We start from the raw sequence: 20,000 nt of genomic DNA, 5'->3' as shown, positions 1-20,000 counted from the left end.
GTGCTTTGTTTTTATATTGACTGAGAACAAAAGATATATATATTTTTAAAAAAAGAAATTAAAAGTCACACTGAAATGGTTTGCGGAATAGAGAAAGGGTCAAATGTAATGGAAAAAAAGTGTTAGTAAAACTTTCATTAAGAGAATCAAACAAGCACCAAGAGCTCTGATCTCTCAACGTCCAGAACCATCCAGAACCATCCAGAACCATCCAGAACCATCCGTTCCTCAGTCCCTGATCTAAACTAACTGCATATCTGGGTGAATTAAAAGAGTAATTTGAAAAGACCTTGAAAGGAATACTGTCTAATATATCATCAGTTTTAGCCCATGTCGATTTCAAAATATCATTTTCCCTGTAATTTATTGATTTCTTTTACATATCAAGACTCACTTGTTTACCTAGCGTACGTGTTGTTGTTGTTGCCATAGAGGACACACATGGGATTTGATTTGGGTGCTTTGATTGGGTACAATTCCTTATGATTTCTCTTCCATTCTTTAATTAGTTGCAGTTCTTACAGTGTACGCCGAGTTTAGACTTAGTTAGAATTTTATTTCAATCAATCTGTGTTCAATTGTGTTTGTAAAAGTCTGTGGTAGCTTTTGTTGCAACATAAATAATTTAAACAAAAAATTCAAGATAGCGCCAACAAACTTGTATTATTTGGGCGACTTTAAGCTTGTAGTTTTAACTTATTGTTAACTTAAAAACTATTTATTATTATTATGATTATTATTATTATTGCCTCGTATAAAGTATGTTTTGTGTATATTTATGGTTTATTTCATTATATTTGCAAGTTTAAAAGATTTTAAGTTTGCCAAATTGTGGTTACACCATTTCTTTCTTAAAAAGGGAACAAATAGATTAAAAAACAGCTTTAGAAGTACGATTTGGAAACGTTCTCCATAGTCAAAGAATGCACTGCTATATTTAACTAATTGAAGTGTATAAACAGACATGCTGTGTGCTAGATGTTATGCCTTTACTGCCTGTGTTCTGTTTGTCTTGTTAAATGAAAATCCTTTGATTATTTAATCTAATCACAGTCTTGTTTTTCCGGCCGCTGAGAACCCTGGGAGTGTGAGGATGTGGGCGGAGCCTAGGGCAGGGCTCCCACAATGCTTTTCTTCCTACTGCTGGTGAAAACATGATGGATTGTCCAGAAGTCCAATATGACGAGGATGAGTTTCCTCCTGTCCCCATTCCCTCTGCTCTGTCTGTCCTGACGGGAGAAACAGACCCCTGGATTCCTAGTGGACACCATCCATCATGTCCTCATGTCTCCTGTGTCTGTTAACCTCTAGGTAGATGAGAGGGGACAAGGAAAGGAAGCCACGTCCAGTTATTGAGACGCAGCCCAGAACTCTAGGTAGTCCCAGCAGCAGGAGGAAAAGATGTTTGGGGGTCAGAGGAGTTGGAAAGGGCTCAGTGGTTCTTCTGTTTCTCAACCAACTGTATTTTGTGTCTATTTATTTAGAAGAGGGGACACAGAGTTACTTATTGATGTTCTTCTTACATTTTCCTGGAATGGTAGAACAAATCAAATGAGAAAATGATCAAAATAGCTACTGGCATCCATGTCAGTGGGAAGAAATCTCAAACTTCCAAACGACCAAATGAACAATGACAAAATGTAACAAAGAAAAAATAATAAACCTTTCAGTTTAGTTTAGGGTATTTATTACTGGGATTTCAGCTGAAGACGCTTGAAGACTTTTTCATGGAATTGTTTAATTATTTGTACTTTACATGCCAGAAAAAAATAAAATAAAAGTTACAAATCTGAGTGAAGTTATCTTTATTTGGTGAACAGTTTCGTTCCCTCAAGGTTACACTAAAGCATACGGCGTCGAATGGAGGAACTCGTCATTGTCATCATGCTTTTGACAGATAATGGATGACCTCCCTTCCTTCCTTCCTTTGAATTTGTAGATGACGCTGCAGAAAGAAGTCATTCAGCACGCTGTGCTACAGTAACTAGTACTGTACTGTACCAAGTTGTTTATGAGACAAAATGCGATGATGCCGAGAATATTTCAAATCACCTTTATTCAAAAACCACAATCGGAATGACACTATTTTGACACTAGTAACTGCCATTGAAACACAATATCAGGGAAGACATCACAACAGGGGTGACAACAGAGGTGACAACAGAGAGGTTCGACCAACAGAAAAGACATTTGGGATTCTCCCTCTTCCAGGTGTTGCTTTCCAAGCGTTAAGTGCAGGAAAACTGGCCGAGAGGAAAAGGTGGAGAGACAGTGGTCCCGAATGAACAACCTGACAAAAACAGCCATGACACGTTCACAAATGATTAATCGGTGTCATATAACATCGCTAAGTCCTTCCTAAGGTCAGGCCCAGGTCAGGGGCCTCAGTGCTAACAGCGGCGCGGCGTTGGAGTGCGTCTAGAGCTCCTGGTGCTCGTGGAAGCCGGCGTCCGGCGCGGGGGGTTCCTGGCACGCCGACGGGGTGGTGAACTCCATCAGGTACTCGCAGCGGCTGGGCTCGGAGGTGGACATGACCACCGACTCCTTCCCACACGTGAGCTTCACCTGAAACGAGCGCACCATCAGCTCTGAGGGCAGACTGACCGCTTCATAGACCTCAGGGCTTTACTACACAGACTGACCGGTTCATAGACCTCAGGGCTTTACTACACAGACTGACCGGTTCATAGACCGGTTCATAGACCTCAGGGTCTTTACTACACACAGACTGACCGGTTCATAGACCTCAGGGCTTTACTACACAGACTGACCGGTTCATAGACCTCAGGGTCTTTACTACACACAGACTGACCGGTTCATAGACCTCAGGGCTTTACTACACAGACTGACCGGTTCATAGACCTCAGGGTCTTTACTACACACAGACTGACCGGTTCATAGACCTCAGGGTCTTTACTACACACAGACTGACCGGTTCATAGACCTCAGGGCTTTACTACACACAGACTGACCGGTTCATAGACCGGTTCATAGACCTCAGGGCTTTACTACACAGACTGACCGGATCATAGACCGGATCATAGACCTCAGGGTCTTTACTACACGTCTGGGTCTCTAGTAGTTCTAGCGATACGCGGTCAGAAGCCGTTGATCATCATAAGCAGCAGAGTGATTAGTAGTGATTAGTGATTAGTAGTGATTAGTGATTAGTAGTGATTAGTGATTAGTAGTGGTTCTCTAGCGTCATGCGTTTGCTTTCAATGCATTTGCAACAGTGATGAAGACTTGACGCTAGAACTCTAGACACTAACTAGTGGATTAGGGGGGGGTATCAGACTAACTGGGGTAAACCAGTGGGCTAGGGGGGGGTATCAGACTAACTGGGGTAAACCAGTGGGCTAGGGGGGGTATCAGACTGACTGGGATAAACCAGTGGATTAGGGGGGGGCATCAGACTAACTGGGGTAAACCAGTGGGCTAGGGGGGGGTATCAGACTAACTGGGGTAAACCAGTGGATTAGGGGGGGGTATCAGACTAACTGGGGTAAACCAGTGGGCTAGGGGGGGGTATCAGACTAACTGGGGTAAACCAGTGGGCTAGGGGGGGGTATCAGACTAACTGGGGTAAACCAGTGGGCTAGGGGGGGGTATCAGACTAACTGGGGTAAACCAGTGGGCTAGGGGGGGGTATCAGACTAACTGGGGTAAACCAGTGGGCTAGGGGGGGGTATCAGACTAACTGGGGTAAACCAGTGGGCTAGGGGGGGGTATCAGACTAACTGGGGTAAACCAGTGGGCTAGGGGGGGGTATCAGACTAACTGGGGTAAACCAGTGGACTAGGGGGGGTATCAGACTAACTGGGGTAAACCACTGGGGGGGGGGTATCAGACTAACTGGGGTAAACCAGTGGGCTAGGGGGGGGGGTATCAGACTAACTGGGGTAAACCAGTGGGCTAGGGGGGGGGGGGGTATCAGACTAACTGGGGTAAACCAGTGGGCTAGGGGGGGGGGGGTATCAGACTAACTGGGGTAAACCAGTGGGCTAGGGGGGGGGGGGGTATCAGACTAACTGGGGTAAACCAGTGGGCTAGGGGGGGGGGGGGTATCAGACTAACTGGGGTAAACCAGTGGGCTAGGGGGGGGGGGGGTATCAGACTAACTGGGATAAACCAGTGGATTAGGGGGGGGAGGGTGGACTGAGGAGGGAGGGGGGGTGGACTGAGGAGGGAGGGGGGGGGCTGGGGTAACCCAGTGGACTGAGGAGGGGTGGGGGGTGGACTGAGGAGGGAGGAGGAGGGGAACTGAGGAGGGAGGAGGAGGGGTGGACTGAAGAGGAGTCCAGACTCACGGTGGTGGATCTGTTGGGGCCTTGCCAGCAGCCGGTCCCGTGGTCAAACTTCATCATGGAGTAGATGTTCCCCTCCGGCCCGGCCCAGCTGCCCCAGGTGCTGGGCGACGAGGAGCCAGAGAGACAAGGGTCAGAGGTCATTTACACTCACATCGGGCCTCTAAAACGAGGTTAAGACAAGGGGGGGTTCTCTCACCCAAGGTTGGTCTCTGATCCCCCAAACTTGGGTTTCTGTACGACTCGATTGAAAGGACACAATCTATAGATGTACCTGAGAAGACAAGAGGAGCACTAGTCTTCAGTCTCAGTTCCACGTTCATACAGTATGTAAACAACATGTTACTCTCGACGCCACATAGATACACAAGCTATTTCACTCACTCGCTAGTGCTTAACTCATAGCACTGGCTGTAGAGGTAAGCAAACTCTGCACTTGGTCCGAAGTCAAATGAAATCTCCTTCTCAAGATTCCTGGAGAAGAAAACACAGGTTTGTATTACTATCATACTCGTACTATCATACTGGTACTATCATACTTGTACTATCATACTCGTACTATCATACTCATACTATCATACTCGTACTATCATCATACTCGTACTATCATACTCGTACTATCATACGAGTACAGTGCATAACATGTGATAACATGTGATATCTGTTGAGTTGAGGACAAGCTCACTTGATTTGGTCTTCGAGCTCACGGAGAGATCTTTCGGCTTCATCGAATTCGTCCCGGGATTTCTGGGCAGCTGAGGAGCAGATTTACAGGTTCAGCTACTGGACACGCAAAGATACACAAGTAGAGCAGATCTGTATAAAGAAACGCAGACTTAATGAATGCTTTCAACTGTCATTTCCTGCAGCCGTTGTTCTAGATCAGGGCTTCACAACCGGTTTCTCTCTGTGGACCAGAGGTGGTGTTAATAAAATAATAAACTAATAAGCACCTTTCTGAAGGTTATTATGAACCACTAATGAGAAAATGAGCCCATCTTTGACTCTTCTGAACCTGCCAAGTTAAAGTACAGACCCATAACAGAACAACATTAAAAAGAGGCAGCTGAAAGGACTAACATGGCCTAATAAAGAGACAGAAATGTTGCAACTTACCGATCATTGTGATCATTGTGATCATTGTGATGATTGTGATCTCTCACTCAGATAAACGCTCTCCCTCACTACCGGTCACAGCAGAGGGACGCTATGAAACATGCAGCGTGTCGTTCCTACTCTATTTATCGTTTATATTGTTCTATTTCACTGTACTATGATGCTTGTACTGTATATTGCTTGTCGTTTTCTGCCCATGCGTTTTTAACATTTGTCTGTCTGTCCGTGTTCTTGTCTGTTCATTTCTGTGTTGTTTTTAATTTTGTTGTAAGGTACATTGAGGCACCTTGGTGTGATTTTGCACTCAAAGAATAAAAAAAATTACAAATTCTACCTGGAAAAGCAAGTTTGACGTGTGACTGACTGGTCATTTCCACCGAGGTCAGTCTGCTGTGTTTTTGTCGTGTTTCTCTCCTGCATCACCGCCTTTATTGACCTGTTTACCCGACGCATTTTAATAACAGCTGACAGTAAGAGTCCAGGGGAAAGTGCTGATTTACACTCATGACAGCGACAACCTTGCCGTTTGTGCACATTAAAGGGATAGTCTAGAATTTGGGACATTGGGCCTCATTTTCGACCCATAATGTTGCTGACTGATGAGATCATTTCAGGCTGATTCCGTGCCGTCTCTCGTTCCGGCGTTTACGTCATAATGCTAGCGTCATAATAATGCTAGCGTCATAATAATGCTAGCGTCATAATAATGCTAGCGTCATAATAATGCTAGCGTCATAATAATGCTAGCGTCATAATAATGCTAGCGTCATAATAATGCTAGCGTCATAATGCTAGTGCAATCAAACCAAACCAGCTAGCAGTCAAAGAAAACGCACTTAAACACTCCAAACAAGTAAGGATCGCCAGATAAACTAACCTCCTCATCTAAGTCAGACATATCTCTTTCTAACGTTGCCGTTACAGCTTGTTGTGTTACTGAGTAGTAAGAGAATAGTTCACTCTTCTGTTAGTTGTTGTTGTGTGTTGTTGTTGTTGTGAAGATAATAGTGCCGGTGTTGTGCTGAAAAACAACTCCCCTGCCCAAAATGATCGCTTAATTATGCTGAATCCGCCTTATGAACAGCAGGCTATGTTTCTACTGGGACTCTTCACACCTTAACACGTGACTTTTTAGAGGCTGGTATTCTCAGTGTCAGCTGGTAATCAATGATAACTTGCTAGTGTTTGTGTGTCTGTGACTGGAATGTGATACTGTGCATTAAACACGCTGCAAGCCCGTTGTGAGCGCTGGATAAACCCACCATCGATCAGGGTCAGGGTCTCCGGGTCGTACGGGGGCATGGAGCCCTCGTCCTCCTCCTTCCGCTCCGGTGACCTCACAGTGGGCGGGGTCTGAACAACAAACACACCGTTACTGACACGACGCCTCCGCCTCCTCCAGCCGGGCCGACAGACCGCCCCTGAAGACCGTCGGCTGGTCGTACCTTTTCCTCGTCATCCTCAGTGTCGTCGTCTTCATCGTCGTCATCCTCCTCCTCCTCTCCGTCATCCTCGGGGTACTGGTCAGCGTCGGTGTCTGGGATTGGCTCCTTCGTCTCCTCCTGGGCGGTCTCCTCTACTGGGACCTGGATGTCCGCCTGGGATGGACAGTTACATGGTCACTCACACACCTCAAATCAAATCAAATCCTTTATTTAACCAGATAGTCATCATTGAGATTAAAATCTCATTTTCAAGAGCGATCTGGCCAAGAAGGCAGCAGAAACAAAGTTACAACAATAAAAGAAACATAACAGATAATACAGAGACATACGTTCACAGCAAGAATCAGTTGTAGAGCAAGTTATCAAACACGGTTTCACTGACCAAGAGAACTGGGTTCATAGTCTTTTAAAGTGGATTTAAATCCCCCCAGTGAGATCAATCCTGGCACTTTCAGGTCCTTTTGCAACTCGACCCTCGGTTCTAGTCGGTTCTGCTCAGGACAGGAAGTTCAGGACGCACAGGAAGCTCTTACCTCTGATATGTACTTGTCGTTGATGCGACCCCACACAGCCTCAAACCCTACGGTGTCCACTCTGTCTGTTCCTCCCAGCAGGGCTTGCTGAAGCACACAACACGCTTCCCATCAGACTTGGTTGGAAGCAATAACGCATCAAATCAAAGGAACCGTATCTAAGAGATCCTGGCATCCAGGATGAGTAATGAGATGGAACGTGTTCCCAGGATACGGAGAGAACGCGATGGAACATGAGAGAACGTCTCACCTGGACCTCTGTTCCTGTCAGAGTACCGTCGGAGTCCCGGTCCAGCTCGGGGTGGGACTGGAGCTCATTCACTGAAACACTGGAGCGAACAGAACCACCATGTTAGTCACTCGCTGAGTCAAACCAAATCAAACTTTATTTGTACGGCGCATTTCATACGCAGAGGCAACACAATGCACTTTACTGAGGAACACAGAAGAAACTGGACACACACACGCACGCACGCACGCACGCACACACACACACACACACGCACACACACACACACACACACACTATAGTGCATCCAGAAAGTACTCACACCCCTTCACACATTTTTGTTTTTCACCACAGGTGGACTCAACTAATCACTAAACGCTGCCAAAGGTGCAACACCCATGTACATGTGATATTTCACTGTTTTATTTTTAATACATTTGCCAAAAATTCTAAAAAAAAACATTTCACTTTGTCCTTATGGGGTGTAGATTGATGTTTAGTTTTTTTAATTGAATCAATTTTGGAATAAGGCTGTAACATGACAACATGCAGAACAAGTGACAAGGTGTGAGAACGTTCCAGATGCGCTGGAAGGTACATAAATAAACTCACTAGCCGTCCGCATCATCGTCCAGCTCCAGAAAGGCCTGCGCCATCTTGGCTTTGTCCTTCACCTTACGAACTATCTCCTTCTGATCTAAAACAAACACACATCGTACAGATAACACACACATCAAGAAGACCAACACACACATCAAGAAGACCAACACACACATCAAGAAGACCGTATCAATAGCATAATATTGATCATTCATTCATTTTCCAATTACAGTCTATTTTTAGCCATTTCCTTGAAAGTAAATGTTTTACTAGCACTGTATAGCTAGCATCTCAAAGGGAATATAAAGATAATACCCCGCCCCTATGGTCTGGATGTTTTCTTCAGGTCAAGTGGGCTCATAGTGGAGCGATGCTGGCTGATGGGCACTGCTCCCCACTAGGGATGCTAATAGTTCATCCACTATCCATTAATTGCAAATAAGAATTTACTCAAGTAAGATTTGATAACTCGATTAACTGCTTGTTAATGGAAAGGAACTTTTTGGGGGGAACGAACATTATCAACGGGAGTTGTGTGAAATGTAATCATGATTTAGGGTCTGACTGCACATGAGGGCGCCGCCATGTAGTGAAGGATAATTGGGATGCTGGGAAATTTCAACGACACAGCGGAAGAAGACGCAAAAATGAAGCGAGCAAAGCGCAGTCCAGCGCGGGGCGTTCTTATCAATTAATCCACTATCGTTTAAGGTTAACAGTTATCGATTAATGAAATTCCTTGAAATGTGCAACCCTACTCCCCACTTATTTGAGAGGCCAACGGCTTTATGAAAGTGGATAAACGGCACAGTGGTTCTTAGCAACAACAATTTTTTTTTTCATTTTTTTTTTTTCCAAGTAAGCAACCAAATGTAGGCATGTTTTGGGAACTTGAAGTATACAGGTACAACCCACTGAATCAAGAACCCAGGACATTTTTCTACCCTGAAATGGGAGAGTCCTCTGCATTTGAAAGCAGCCATCACTGTTGGTCTGGGGGCGTTCGCTTTGCACTGTAGATCTGGTGAAGATGAGGTTGCACCATCCCACAGGTGTGAGTGGGCGGGCTCTTAGTCTGGGGCCAATCGCTTTGCGTTCTACCGGTCTACAGCGATAGTCAGGGACCAATCACTCTGCATTTTAGCGGTCTAACTCGTATCTAGGTCCAGTTCCATCCTCCGGATAACCGCTCTGAGTAGGCAGACTCTATCAATCAATAAATCAATCAATCAAAGCTTTATTTGTATAGCGCATTTCATACCCAGAGGCAACACAATGCGCTTTACAGAGAACAAGGGAGGTGGGCATACGACCCACTCTCTACATATTCCAGAGGGAAGCAAAAAAACAGTAATCACCCGGGGGCCAGATAAGTGAGCTGTAAAAATTCTTCCCTGACCCCTCTCAACAAGGCGATGGAGCAAGCTCCAGGAGTATGTTTGTCTACCGGCTTCATAGGAAAGACATGGCAAATACTGGTGTGTGTTTGCTATGGCCCAGGCCTAAAGCCGGAAGTGGGCTGGTGTATGTCTGTGTGTATGTGTGTGTGTGTGTGTGTGTGTGTGTGTGTTAACTAAACAGGAACTGAATGTGATAGTGAATGGAAACCTGCTCCTCGGAGAAGAGCCTGGTGACATGAGGTTCCATTACAGCAGGTCTATAACACAACCATACATACCCTCCCAGGCCTTAAGGTGGCGCTCTTTAGCTTCTTTTTCTGGCTCCTCTGCCGTTTCCTTCACCGTTCTCAGAGCCTCCAACTTATCCTCAAAGTCCTTTTTGCTGGTCTGAAGCTCGGACACTTTGCCCTGCAGAAACAACCACTCACATTCATGATGAAAACCCTCCATGTCTGAGTCAACCATCTCTGATCTCTAGTAAATGGTAAATGGACGGCACTTATATAGCGCTTTTCCACCTTAGCGGCACTCAAAGCGCTTTACAATGGCCTCTCATTCACCCATTCACACACATTCACACACCAATGGCGGTAGCTGCCATGCAAGGTGCTAACCTGCTCATTGGGAGCAATTTTGGGTTAGGTGTCTTGCTCAAGGACACTTCGACATGTGGACAGTTGGAGCTGGGATTCGAACCACTGACCCTTCGATCACTGAACGACCCGCTCTACCAACTGAGCTACAGCCGCCCCTCTCGTAGCTTCCTGGTTCTCACCTGCTTCTCCTCCTGGCCCTTCTGGGCCTCATGTATGAGCTGCTGCTTCAGCAGGAAACCCTCCTTGGCGACCTCAGCCAGCTTCTGAAGACTCTCCCTCTCCTTATGGCCCAGATCCCTGCAAATCACAACAATAAGACTCAACATGGACTGACATGAGGAACCTGAACACAATAAGACTCAACATGGACCGAGCTGAGAAACCTGAACACAATAAGAAACCTGAACACAATAAGACTCAACGTGGACTGACATGAGAAACCTGAACACAATAAAAAACCTGAACACAATAAGACTCAACGTGGACTGACATGAGAAACCTGAACACAATAAAAAACCTGAACACAATAAGACTCAACGTGGACTGACATGAGAAACCTGAACACAATAAGAAACCTGAACACAATAAGACTCAACGTGGACTGACATGAGAAACCTGAACACAATAAAAAACCTGAACACAATAAGACTGAACGTGGACTGAAACCTGAACACAATAAGACTCAACATGGACTGAGCTGAGAAACCTGGGAACTCACAGAATTCGTATATTTCCAGTGTTAAATGGAAGCGTGTCATTTAATACCATAACTCAGACTAGTGGAAATGAGGCCAAACATTTCTTTGCATCTCTTCTTTCCAGTTTCCAGAATTCTCCATCTTGAATAACCCAAGAACAATCAACTGCTGCTTGAGAGTGGCGAGAGTCGTAACAGACACTCCCTCTCAAGACCATGATGCCCTGCAGCTACAGATGACGGCGTTGATGTACGGACGGCGTTGATGTATGGACGGTTTCACCACGACTCCCATGATGCCTTGCAGCTACGGACGAGGGCGTTGTTGAACGGACGGTGACTCACCTACAGGTGTTCTGACACGCGGCGCCGCTGTTGTACTCATCTGTGGAGTCACAGCAGTCTGTGGAGAAAGAGCACTTTACACAACTACTTTACACAACTACTTTACACAACCACTTTACACAACTACTTTACAAAACTACTTTACACAACTACTTTACACAACCACTTTACACAACCACTTTACACAACCACTTTACACAACTACTTTACACAACTACTTTACACAACCACTTTACACAACTACTTTACACACCTGCATACACATCATTAAACCCTTAGCCTGAGTAGAGTGGATAGTGAACCTGGCCCAGATTCAGTGAGGATATTCTTAGTGGAAGAGGCTACGTTAACACCCACTCTGAGGTGACAACGTCACAAAAACTGTAAATGTATAAAACCAGACGTTTGTTGATAATAATTTAGCTGACTTTATACCTCAAAGTGTCCTCTAAACAATTCTGGTTTTCAAATCTAGTGTCGTTGTGGCGGTTATAAACTGGGTTGCTAATTTGGACGATAGCGCTGCGATTTGGAATCCTGGAGGGAGGCTGCGTTAACGCCCATTCAACCAACTCCTATGTACAGTAACGTTGGTACAGTAATATGGGATTATAATACAATGACGAAGCATCGCTGAGCAATATTTTCAGGGCGACACTTCACAGAATTCATAGTGATGATTTGTGGTTGTTTTTATAACTAAATATGCACATAATCTGAAAACATGAATGTAGACTCTCTGATATGTAATTGTAGGAGAGTTGTTTACTTTTCCGTTGCAGTTTAAAATGTCGCTAGCACAAGCCCAGAAATCAGTCTTGTCACTGCGTTTGGGCGTTCCGACCGCCCCTCCCGAGTGCGGGCGTTAAAACCACCTTATACTGTCGCTGTACGTTATATTCTTACCGCAGATGCCGTCATTGATGCGTGAGGAGGGGATGAAGGCGGGGCGGAAGCCAGCGTTGGTGCAGTGGAAGCTGCCGTTAGGGCAAGCGGAGGTACCTAGAAGATGTAACACCTGTCAGGTAGGGCTGTAGCCTAATGAATGGCTAACGGGACACAGAAGCAGATGGCATGTCAGGTGTGCCATGACAGGTGGCTCGGTGTTGTGGGGAGGTGAGAGGCACTCACCGGGCTCGTCTGACCCATCCCTGCAGTCACAGTAGTCATCGTTGACCCTGTCGAACGGGATGGTCCGAGAGCCGTCCAGACAGGTGAACGGCTTGCTCTCTTCATAGAACTGACGCTCTGTGGATGACAGATATTAGATGAAATGTCAATGTCATGATCATTAAAAAAAACGAATTGCTTCAGAATCCTTGTTTATTCATTAGTAGTGCGAGGCGAGGATCTATAGGCTCTGTGCACCAGCTCCACTACTTCCTGAAAGTCACTTGGCATCTAGATTTCCTGTCCTATATGATTGGATTAAGTGATTAATCAGGTGTGCGGCAAACCCAGCGCACACCTGATTAATCACTAAATCCAATCATATATTATAGGACAGAAAATAAAGATGCCAAGTGACTCTCAGGAAGTAGTGGAGCTGGTGCACAGAGCCTATTGCACCGGAGAGATTATTTTAATGAGTAAATATTACTGACTTGAGAGAGGAACCCCGCGCGGCCGCTGGATCTCCACCGCAGTGCACGCGCCCAGCGCCAGGCTCGTGAACATCAGTAGCTTCGCACAAGTCATGATGCAGTCTGACCTGAAACCAAGGCAAGGCAAGTTTATTTATAAAGCACATTTCAGCCACAGGGCAATTCAAGGTGCTTTACATGAGACATTAAAAGCATTAAAACAAAAAGCAAGACATTATAGACATTTAAAACAAAAGGCAGGACAAATTAAAAGCATTAAAACAAAAAGCAAGTCATTATAGACATTTAAACAAAAAGCAGGACAAATAGAATATAGGAATAAAAGTTACAGTGCAGTATACTGATAAACATAGCTCCAACCAACAAGACTTCAATGACCCTCCGAGCCACCGTCCATGAAACACACTTCACACACGTCTTTAATATAGAAAGACGGGTAAAAAAAAAAGATATTCGCTTGTCAATGCAATAACAAGTGATTCTGCAGTAGATAGTTAGATAGTAGATAGTTAGATAGTAGATAGTTAGATAGTAGATAGTTAGATAGTAGAGCCTCTATCAGAGATAATTCCTTCTGTCTGATACACCGTTCACGTTAGTGAGCTAGTTTAGCTCTATGTGGCTACTTGATACACTTCTAACCAAACATAGGCCGATGATTACTTTAATAATAAACACTGTATTCGACTACAATGTTCACACATCGGTGGTGACTTGTGATCACAAGAGAATATGATATATTAAAAGTAATCATTCATTACCCTTCCTTGTTCCGCAGTGCAGACTACAACTCTCAGGGCACTGCTAAATGTGTTGTTCTCTGATTGGTCCATGTCATGTATCGGACCTGCTGATTGGAGGAAACCTAGGGAGACGTCCGAAGAGGTGTACTCTGGGTAATGCGCTGGAAGCAGCCATCTCATGCAAGATGCTCTTTACATCCAGAAGATTATGGAAAGATATGAACAGATTAGCCTATTCTAACTCATGTTTTTACCATGTTTCCAATGGTCTAAACGTCTGATTTGTTATGTTTTGTACCAAGTAGCAGGACATTGAATGGCTGATGTTGTCATCTTAAAATGTGTCCTGAGATCACATCTGTTTCCATAAATGAATGAACTTGATCAGAGGACAATCTGAAAGGATTTGAACCAGTGCAGTGTCCGTCAGTGACCCGTTCTGCGCGCACCATTGCCCGAGCCAGTGCAATACTACTCATAACTAATTCCTTACAAAGGCTATTGCTATGCATAATAAAAAATAAAAATACTTCTTTTTAAAAAAAAAATTATTTTCATACCCAATAGGCTACTCTGAAACCTGTAGACTGTTTATTAGTGCTTCTGTATCATTTGAGTCTCAATGTGGGAGACTCAAGTGCATATGAGCAAAATAGCATAGTTATCATTCTAACAATGGCTAACAATAGCTAACTTGCCTAGAACTACAAAGATGGGGCGAAAGTGGGGTTTTCGCTTATGTTTCTGGAACACACTGTGTAACGCATGCATTTCAACTACAGTATGTGACCTTTGCATTTCAACTACAGGATGTAACCCGTGCGTTTCTGCTTGGCCAGGGGTAGATTTGAACCCTGGTCTGCCATGTGACAAACACCTCTTTAACCAGCTATGGCAATGAAAAGCAAGCTCTTCGTCGGCATGGGTGGACATTTGGGGGAGTGAGTTTAACCAACAATTCACTATCTACTCGGGACTCACAAGGACTCTTGTTTCACTCAGATACACATGCTGCACATCGTTGGGTCCTGAGCAATACACCTGCTGCATATCAACTTCATACAGTGCATGGATGTTGAGAACATTGAGACAGACATGCAGAGTGCCTTTATTAGGGAGATATCATGCAGTGTCCAATTTGAAACCTACAGTATGCTTATCAGTAGCTCAACCTATCTCATCTAGGCTACTCTACAATGTACACTGGCCTAAAACGTAGAACATTATTTTTGAAAGGACATGACGATGGATGGATGGATGGACAATACTCATAATAATAAGATCACTTTATCGGTCCATTTTCATAATGGAGGCTAATGAATCGATCAGTCAGGCTGTTGTTATTCCCATGGAAACTGAATCTGACGGGGAACCTAAGCCAATCATAAAAGCCCACACTAGGTCCCCTCTCCTGTTCCTGCTTTGATTGGACAGCAGCAGGATGATGAGGTTCAGATAGCACACGTTGGGATCATTAACGCTCTCTCACAGAGTTTCTTGACAGGCAGGGTGAAAGAGCTGCTTCCTCTGAGCATCATACCTTTTTATTGGTTATGGCAACAAATGAAGTCGTTTACTTTGCAAATTTGCTTTGATATAAAAAAATCGTCCTTTATTTGTTATCTTAACACACTTTACAGTACCGAACAGTGAAATTAAAAGAAAAATATACTGATATATAATTGATTTATATATATAGCTTTTTGCTTATTAAATGCATTTTATTCACAAAATGACACCTCAGTTCTCTCAGAGGAAAACCTTTCATAAAAATAATATAATAAAAAATAACTTGGACACATTTTACACATTACAGCAATATAATTTACAAATATTACAATCATTTCATTGTGTTTTTTCAATTTATATAGTTTTCCTAACTTGTGAACAAACACATGAATTAAAGCCCACAGAATTCTTCTCAGAGGGAGTCTACTGTATAAGTGACTAAGAAAGAAGATGGTTTAGGAAATGGCCCAGTCATGTCCATGACCAGACGTTTTTTTCTTCCTTTCATTGCTTGAGCCACACAATGTGACTTTATCCATAGATATATGTCATTTTTTTTACATGAACACTCATGGGTTATTGATAATGATCATTTTCTACAGATTCTGACCAATGGGGATTAGCTTTATTATGTAGCTAATGGTAAAAGGGTTGGCAACCTGGCCCGATGCAATGCAATCAGAGAGTGACAGTTAACTAACAATCAATCAATCAATCAAAGCTTTATTTGAACTAACAATCATCCAACACACAGTAAACCTACTGAACCCTACAGGAACCACGGCACCTGTCTCACAACCCGCCCAAAATAAAGTGCTGGTACCAAAGACTTTTCATTCCACCAAAGAATCAACTCATATCCTTTGTATACAATTAGAATGCGGACAATTCAGTGAGTGTGAGGACATGATAGAACAAGAGAGAGAGAGAGAGAGAGAGAGAGAGGAAGGGTTAGAGAGAGAGAGAGAGAGAGAGAGAGAGGAAGGGTTAAAGAGAGAGAGAGAGAGAGAGAGAGGAAGGGTTAAAGAGAGAGAGAGAGAGAGAGAGAGAGGAAGGGTTAAAAGAGAGAGAGAGAGAGAGAGAGAGAGAGAGAGAGAGAGAGGAATGGTTAAAAGAGAGAGAGAGAGAGAGAGAGAGAGAGAGAGAGAGAGAGAGGAAGGGTTAAAGAGAGAGAGAGAGAGAGAGAGAGAGGAAGGGTTAAAGAGAGAGAGAGAGAGAGAGAGAGGAAGGGTTAAAAAGAGAGAGAGAGAGAGAGAGAGAGAGAGGAAGGGTTAAAGAGAGAGAGAGAGAGAGAGAGAGAAAGGGTTAAAGAGAGAGAGAGAGAGAGAGAGAGAGAGAGGAAGGGTTAAAGAGAGAGAGAGAGAGAGGAAGGGTTAAAGAGAGAGAGAGAGAGAGAGAGAGAGAGGAAGGGTTAAAGAGAGAGAGAGAGAGAGAGAGGAAGGGTTAAAAAGAGAGAGAGAGAGAGAGAGAGAGAGAGGAAGGGTTAAAGAGAGAGAGAGAGAGAGAGAGAGGAAGGGTTAAAAGAGAGAGAGAGAGAGAGGAAGGGTTAAAGAGAGAGAGAGAGAGAGAGAGAGAGAGGAATGGTTAAAGAGAGAGAGAGAGAGAGAGAGAGAGAGGAAGGGTTAAAGAGAGAGAGAGAGAGAGAGAGAGAGAGAGGAAGGGTTAAAGAGAGAGAGAGAGAGAGAGAGAGAGGAATGGTTAAAGAGAGAGAGAGAGAGAGAGAGAGAGGAAGGGTTAAAGAGAGAGAGAGAGAGAGAGAGAGAGAGAGAGGAAGGGTTAAAGAGAGAGAGAGAGGAATGGTTAAAGAGAGAGAGAGAGAGAGAGAGAGAGAGGAAGGGTTAAAGAGAGAGAGAGAGAGAGAGAGAGAGAGAGAGAGGAAGGGTTAAAGAGAGAGAGAGAGAGAGAGAGAGAGAGAGAGGAAGGGTTAAAGAGAGAGAGAGAGGAATGGTTAAAGAGAGAGAGAGAGAGAGAGAGAGAGGAAGGGTTAAAGAGAGAGAGAGAGAGAGAGAGAGAGAGAGAGAGAAGGTGTCATTATAGACCTATAGAACTATATAGACCTTAAGTGATTTACGTGACCTACGTGGTTATTTTGTCAATGATTGTGACAAATTTACTTGGATAAATGTATAATTTACAATCCAACATCACATTATATACAAAACAAGCTGTGATAACGCTAGTAGTTATATATCATCAATATGTAGTTCAATTTCCTGACCGTCCACCAGAATGATACAAAAATAAAAACTGTACACAAACTGTTCAAAGAAAACACACGTGGTATTTTCTATGCTTTTCTTTTCATCATTTGAAAAGAATGGCAGCAATGAATCAATTGAATAATTCCTTGATAAGAAACGATTGCTACAGTATTGTGTTAAAATGGCAATTCAATATTTGTTTGTTTCTATAGCTCATGACAACAAAAAGCCACAAAAACAAAGCAATGTCTTTAGACAGGCAGATGCATGGGAACCTCGTCATCCAATTACTGCAACAGTTACCATGGATTCCCATTCCACCAATTAAAGGCCAGTGCGGTGACACCGCAATGCTGCTCCGTCCAATCACAAGGCTGGCCAGACACTCGGGATCCTGCTCACACAGGCACAGGCCTCTTCAGATAGACCAGTCACTGACCAGCAGAAACCAGCTTCTCCTGACCAATTAAGAGCCTCAGCGATGAGGAAAGTCCAACTGTGAATAATTCAAGTTGTAGTGATCAAATCCTGACCATCAGGGTGACGACACATACAGCGCATGACAACAAAACACACCCTATCTCCCTCCCCCTCCCTCTCTCTCTCTCCCTCTCTCTCTCTCTCCCTCTCTCTCTCTTTCTCTCTCCCTCTCTCTCTCCCTCTCTCTCTCTCTCTCTCTCTCTCTCTCTCTCTCTCACCCTATCTCTCTCTCCCTCTCTCTCCCTCTCTCTCTCTCCCTCTCTCTCCCTCTCTCTCTCTCTCTCTCTCTCTCTCTCTCTCTCTCCCACCCTCATATTAATCATCAGTCACCTTCATAACCACGACTTGGTTTATTTCCAGCTAGAAAAACTGTGAGGGTAAAAAAAACAAACGTCTTCTGCATCCCTTCATGTGCACTGGGGCTTAAAATGCATTGATCTCTCATGACAACAACAACGACGACAACAACAACGACAACAACAACAACGACAACAACAACAGTGACTATGCAGTAGCAATGTCATCCTCTCTCCTCAATACCAGATGCTAGGTACGTTGTGTGAAGACACACAGATACTCACAGACATGGTATAAATATACGAGGACATTTACATATATAAATGTACATAGTAGCAGGTGTGTATTGATCCTGCATGTGACATTAAGGCAAAAAAGCTTCAAACATAATAAGGATGATTTGGGACTAACGCTGCCAGTCCTCCTTTTGGCCAAGTGTTCTCCTCCTCCTCTCTCCTCCTCTCTCCTCCTCTCTCCTCCTCCTCCTCCTCTCTCCTCCTCCTCTCTCCTCCTCTCTCCTCCTCCTCTCTCCTCCTCTCTCCTCCTCTCTCCTCCTCCTCTCTCCTCCTCCTCTCTCCTCCTCCGCACCAGAACTCCGCCTCCCGGATATTTCTCTGCCCATAAAACCAGCGTGTCCAACTCTCTCATCCCTGGTCTCTCATCCCTGGTCTCATCCTTTACGCTTTGGTGAGAACTGAAGCAAAGTGTGGAGACAGACTGAGCACGAGACACACAGTGTGGATGAGAGGTGGAGTGTGAATTTCTACTGCTTATGAAAATATTCAAATCCTTCCAACATATTCGGCGAAACTCTGATAAATAGAAAATAGGCATAACATATGCTCCAAAGCATCACATGGCTTCTCCTCAGAAAGTACAAAGAAAATCCTCTCATAAGAAACGTCAGTCGTAGAAGAGTCCGTTGGTGGTAAAGTGGGATTGAGGAGGTGGGATTAAGAGACTGTTCTCATTCTAGAGTTCTGAGGAATCTTCTCAACAGAACATCAACACAAGGAAGACGGACAGATGAAAACAAACCCCACAAACAAACAGAGTGTGTGTGTCACACACTGCAAATGACCAACAGCTAAGATCTTAAGTGACAATCAAAAACGAAGACAAAAGCAGACACTCCTGTCCCATGATGCATTGCTTCGCGACAGCTCCGTCCAGGGAGCTGGAGGTTCAGAAAGGCACACGGCCATCTTGCACCGAGACCCCTGGGGGGCCCCTTCACCACAGAATCATCCTCTCTGTCGTCCTCTTCCTCTCATCCTCTCTTCCTCTCCTACTACTTTGCAAAATGTCCATATTCTTTCCGACAAAAATGGAAAATAAGTGTTTCTGAAGTGTGTATCTTTTCTGAGGAGAATGGACTTCCTGTTGAGATTCTAACAAACATGAACTACAGTATTAATACTGACACACACGACTAAATACTCCATTAAGAGATGGCTTTTTCCAAAGAGATTCAGAACTAAGTCCCCCACATACACACACACGCGGGCGCACACACGCACACACACACACGAACAAGTGTGTAGCAAGTGTGCAGTTGTATGTGAGAGGTGTGTGTGTGTGTGTGTGTTTGTTTGTCTGTGTGTGTATTTACACTGTATGTGCATGTGTGTGTACCAAATGTCTTAACGCGTGTGTGTGCGTGCGTGTGCGTGTGTGTGTTAACATTAATGCATTTAGTTGTATATGTTTATAAGTGCGTGTGTGTGTGTGTTAACATTAATGCATTTAGTTGTATATGTTTATTAGTGAATGCATGTCAGTTCCAGAGGGTTACTCTGTCCTCATTGGCCGAGCGTTATTATTAATGTTTTCCTCAGAGCCTCTTTGTTTGTAGTTCCTCAGAAAACCTGCCGGAAAGACTCCAACTCCCACTCCAC

At 44.3% G+C, this 20,000-nt stretch overlaps 1 protein-coding gene across 1 annotated transcript; it reads right to left on the bottom strand.

Moving 5' to 3' along the window:
* Nucleotides 1-2,106: 2,106 nt before the first annotated feature.
* Nucleotides 2,107-13,687, bottom strand: prkcsh (PRKCSH beta subunit of glucosidase II). Its single transcript, XM_084437779.1, has 17 exons — nt 13,634-13,687; nt 12,873-12,979; nt 12,400-12,516; nt 12,175-12,270; nt 11,269-11,326; nt 10,406-10,523; nt 9,909-10,038; nt 8,243-8,327; nt 7,652-7,730; nt 7,402-7,488; nt 6,869-7,021; nt 6,686-6,776; nt 4,993-5,062; nt 4,692-4,781; nt 4,507-4,581; nt 4,311-4,410; nt 2,107-2,565 (listed from the first exon to the last, which is right to left on the bottom strand). The coding sequence occupies exons 2-17, from the start codon at nt 12,964-12,966 to the stop codon at nt 2,419-2,421; spliced, it is 1,590 nt and encodes a 529-aa protein (XP_084293905.1). The 5' UTR covers nt 12,967-12,979; nt 13,634-13,687; the 3' UTR covers nt 2,107-2,418.
* Nucleotides 13,688-20,000: the final 6,313 nt, after the last annotated feature.

The sequence above is a fragment of the Borostomias antarcticus genome (genome assembly GCF_949987555.1).
Source record: "Borostomias antarcticus genome assembly, chromosome: 5".
NCBI lineage: Eukaryota > Metazoa > Chordata > Actinopteri > Stomiiformes > Stomiidae > Borostomias > Borostomias antarcticus.
Note: the sequence above shows the minus strand (reverse complement) of the source record. Positions and strands in the feature narration are given on the sequence as shown.

Coding starts and splice junctions, on each gene's coding strand:
- prkcsh (XM_084437779.1), bottom strand. CDS start 12,966: ATGACTTGTGCGAAGCTACTGATGTTCACGAGCCTGGCGCTGGGCGCG. Junction 10,524..11,268: donor GCGTGTCAGAACACCTGTAG/GTGAGTCACCGT, acceptor TGTGATTTGCAG/GGATCTGGGCCATAAGGAGA. Junction 7,022..7,401: donor ACGACAAGTACATATCAGAG/GTAAGAGCTTCC, acceptor TGTCCATCCCAG/GCGGACATCCAGGTCCCAGT.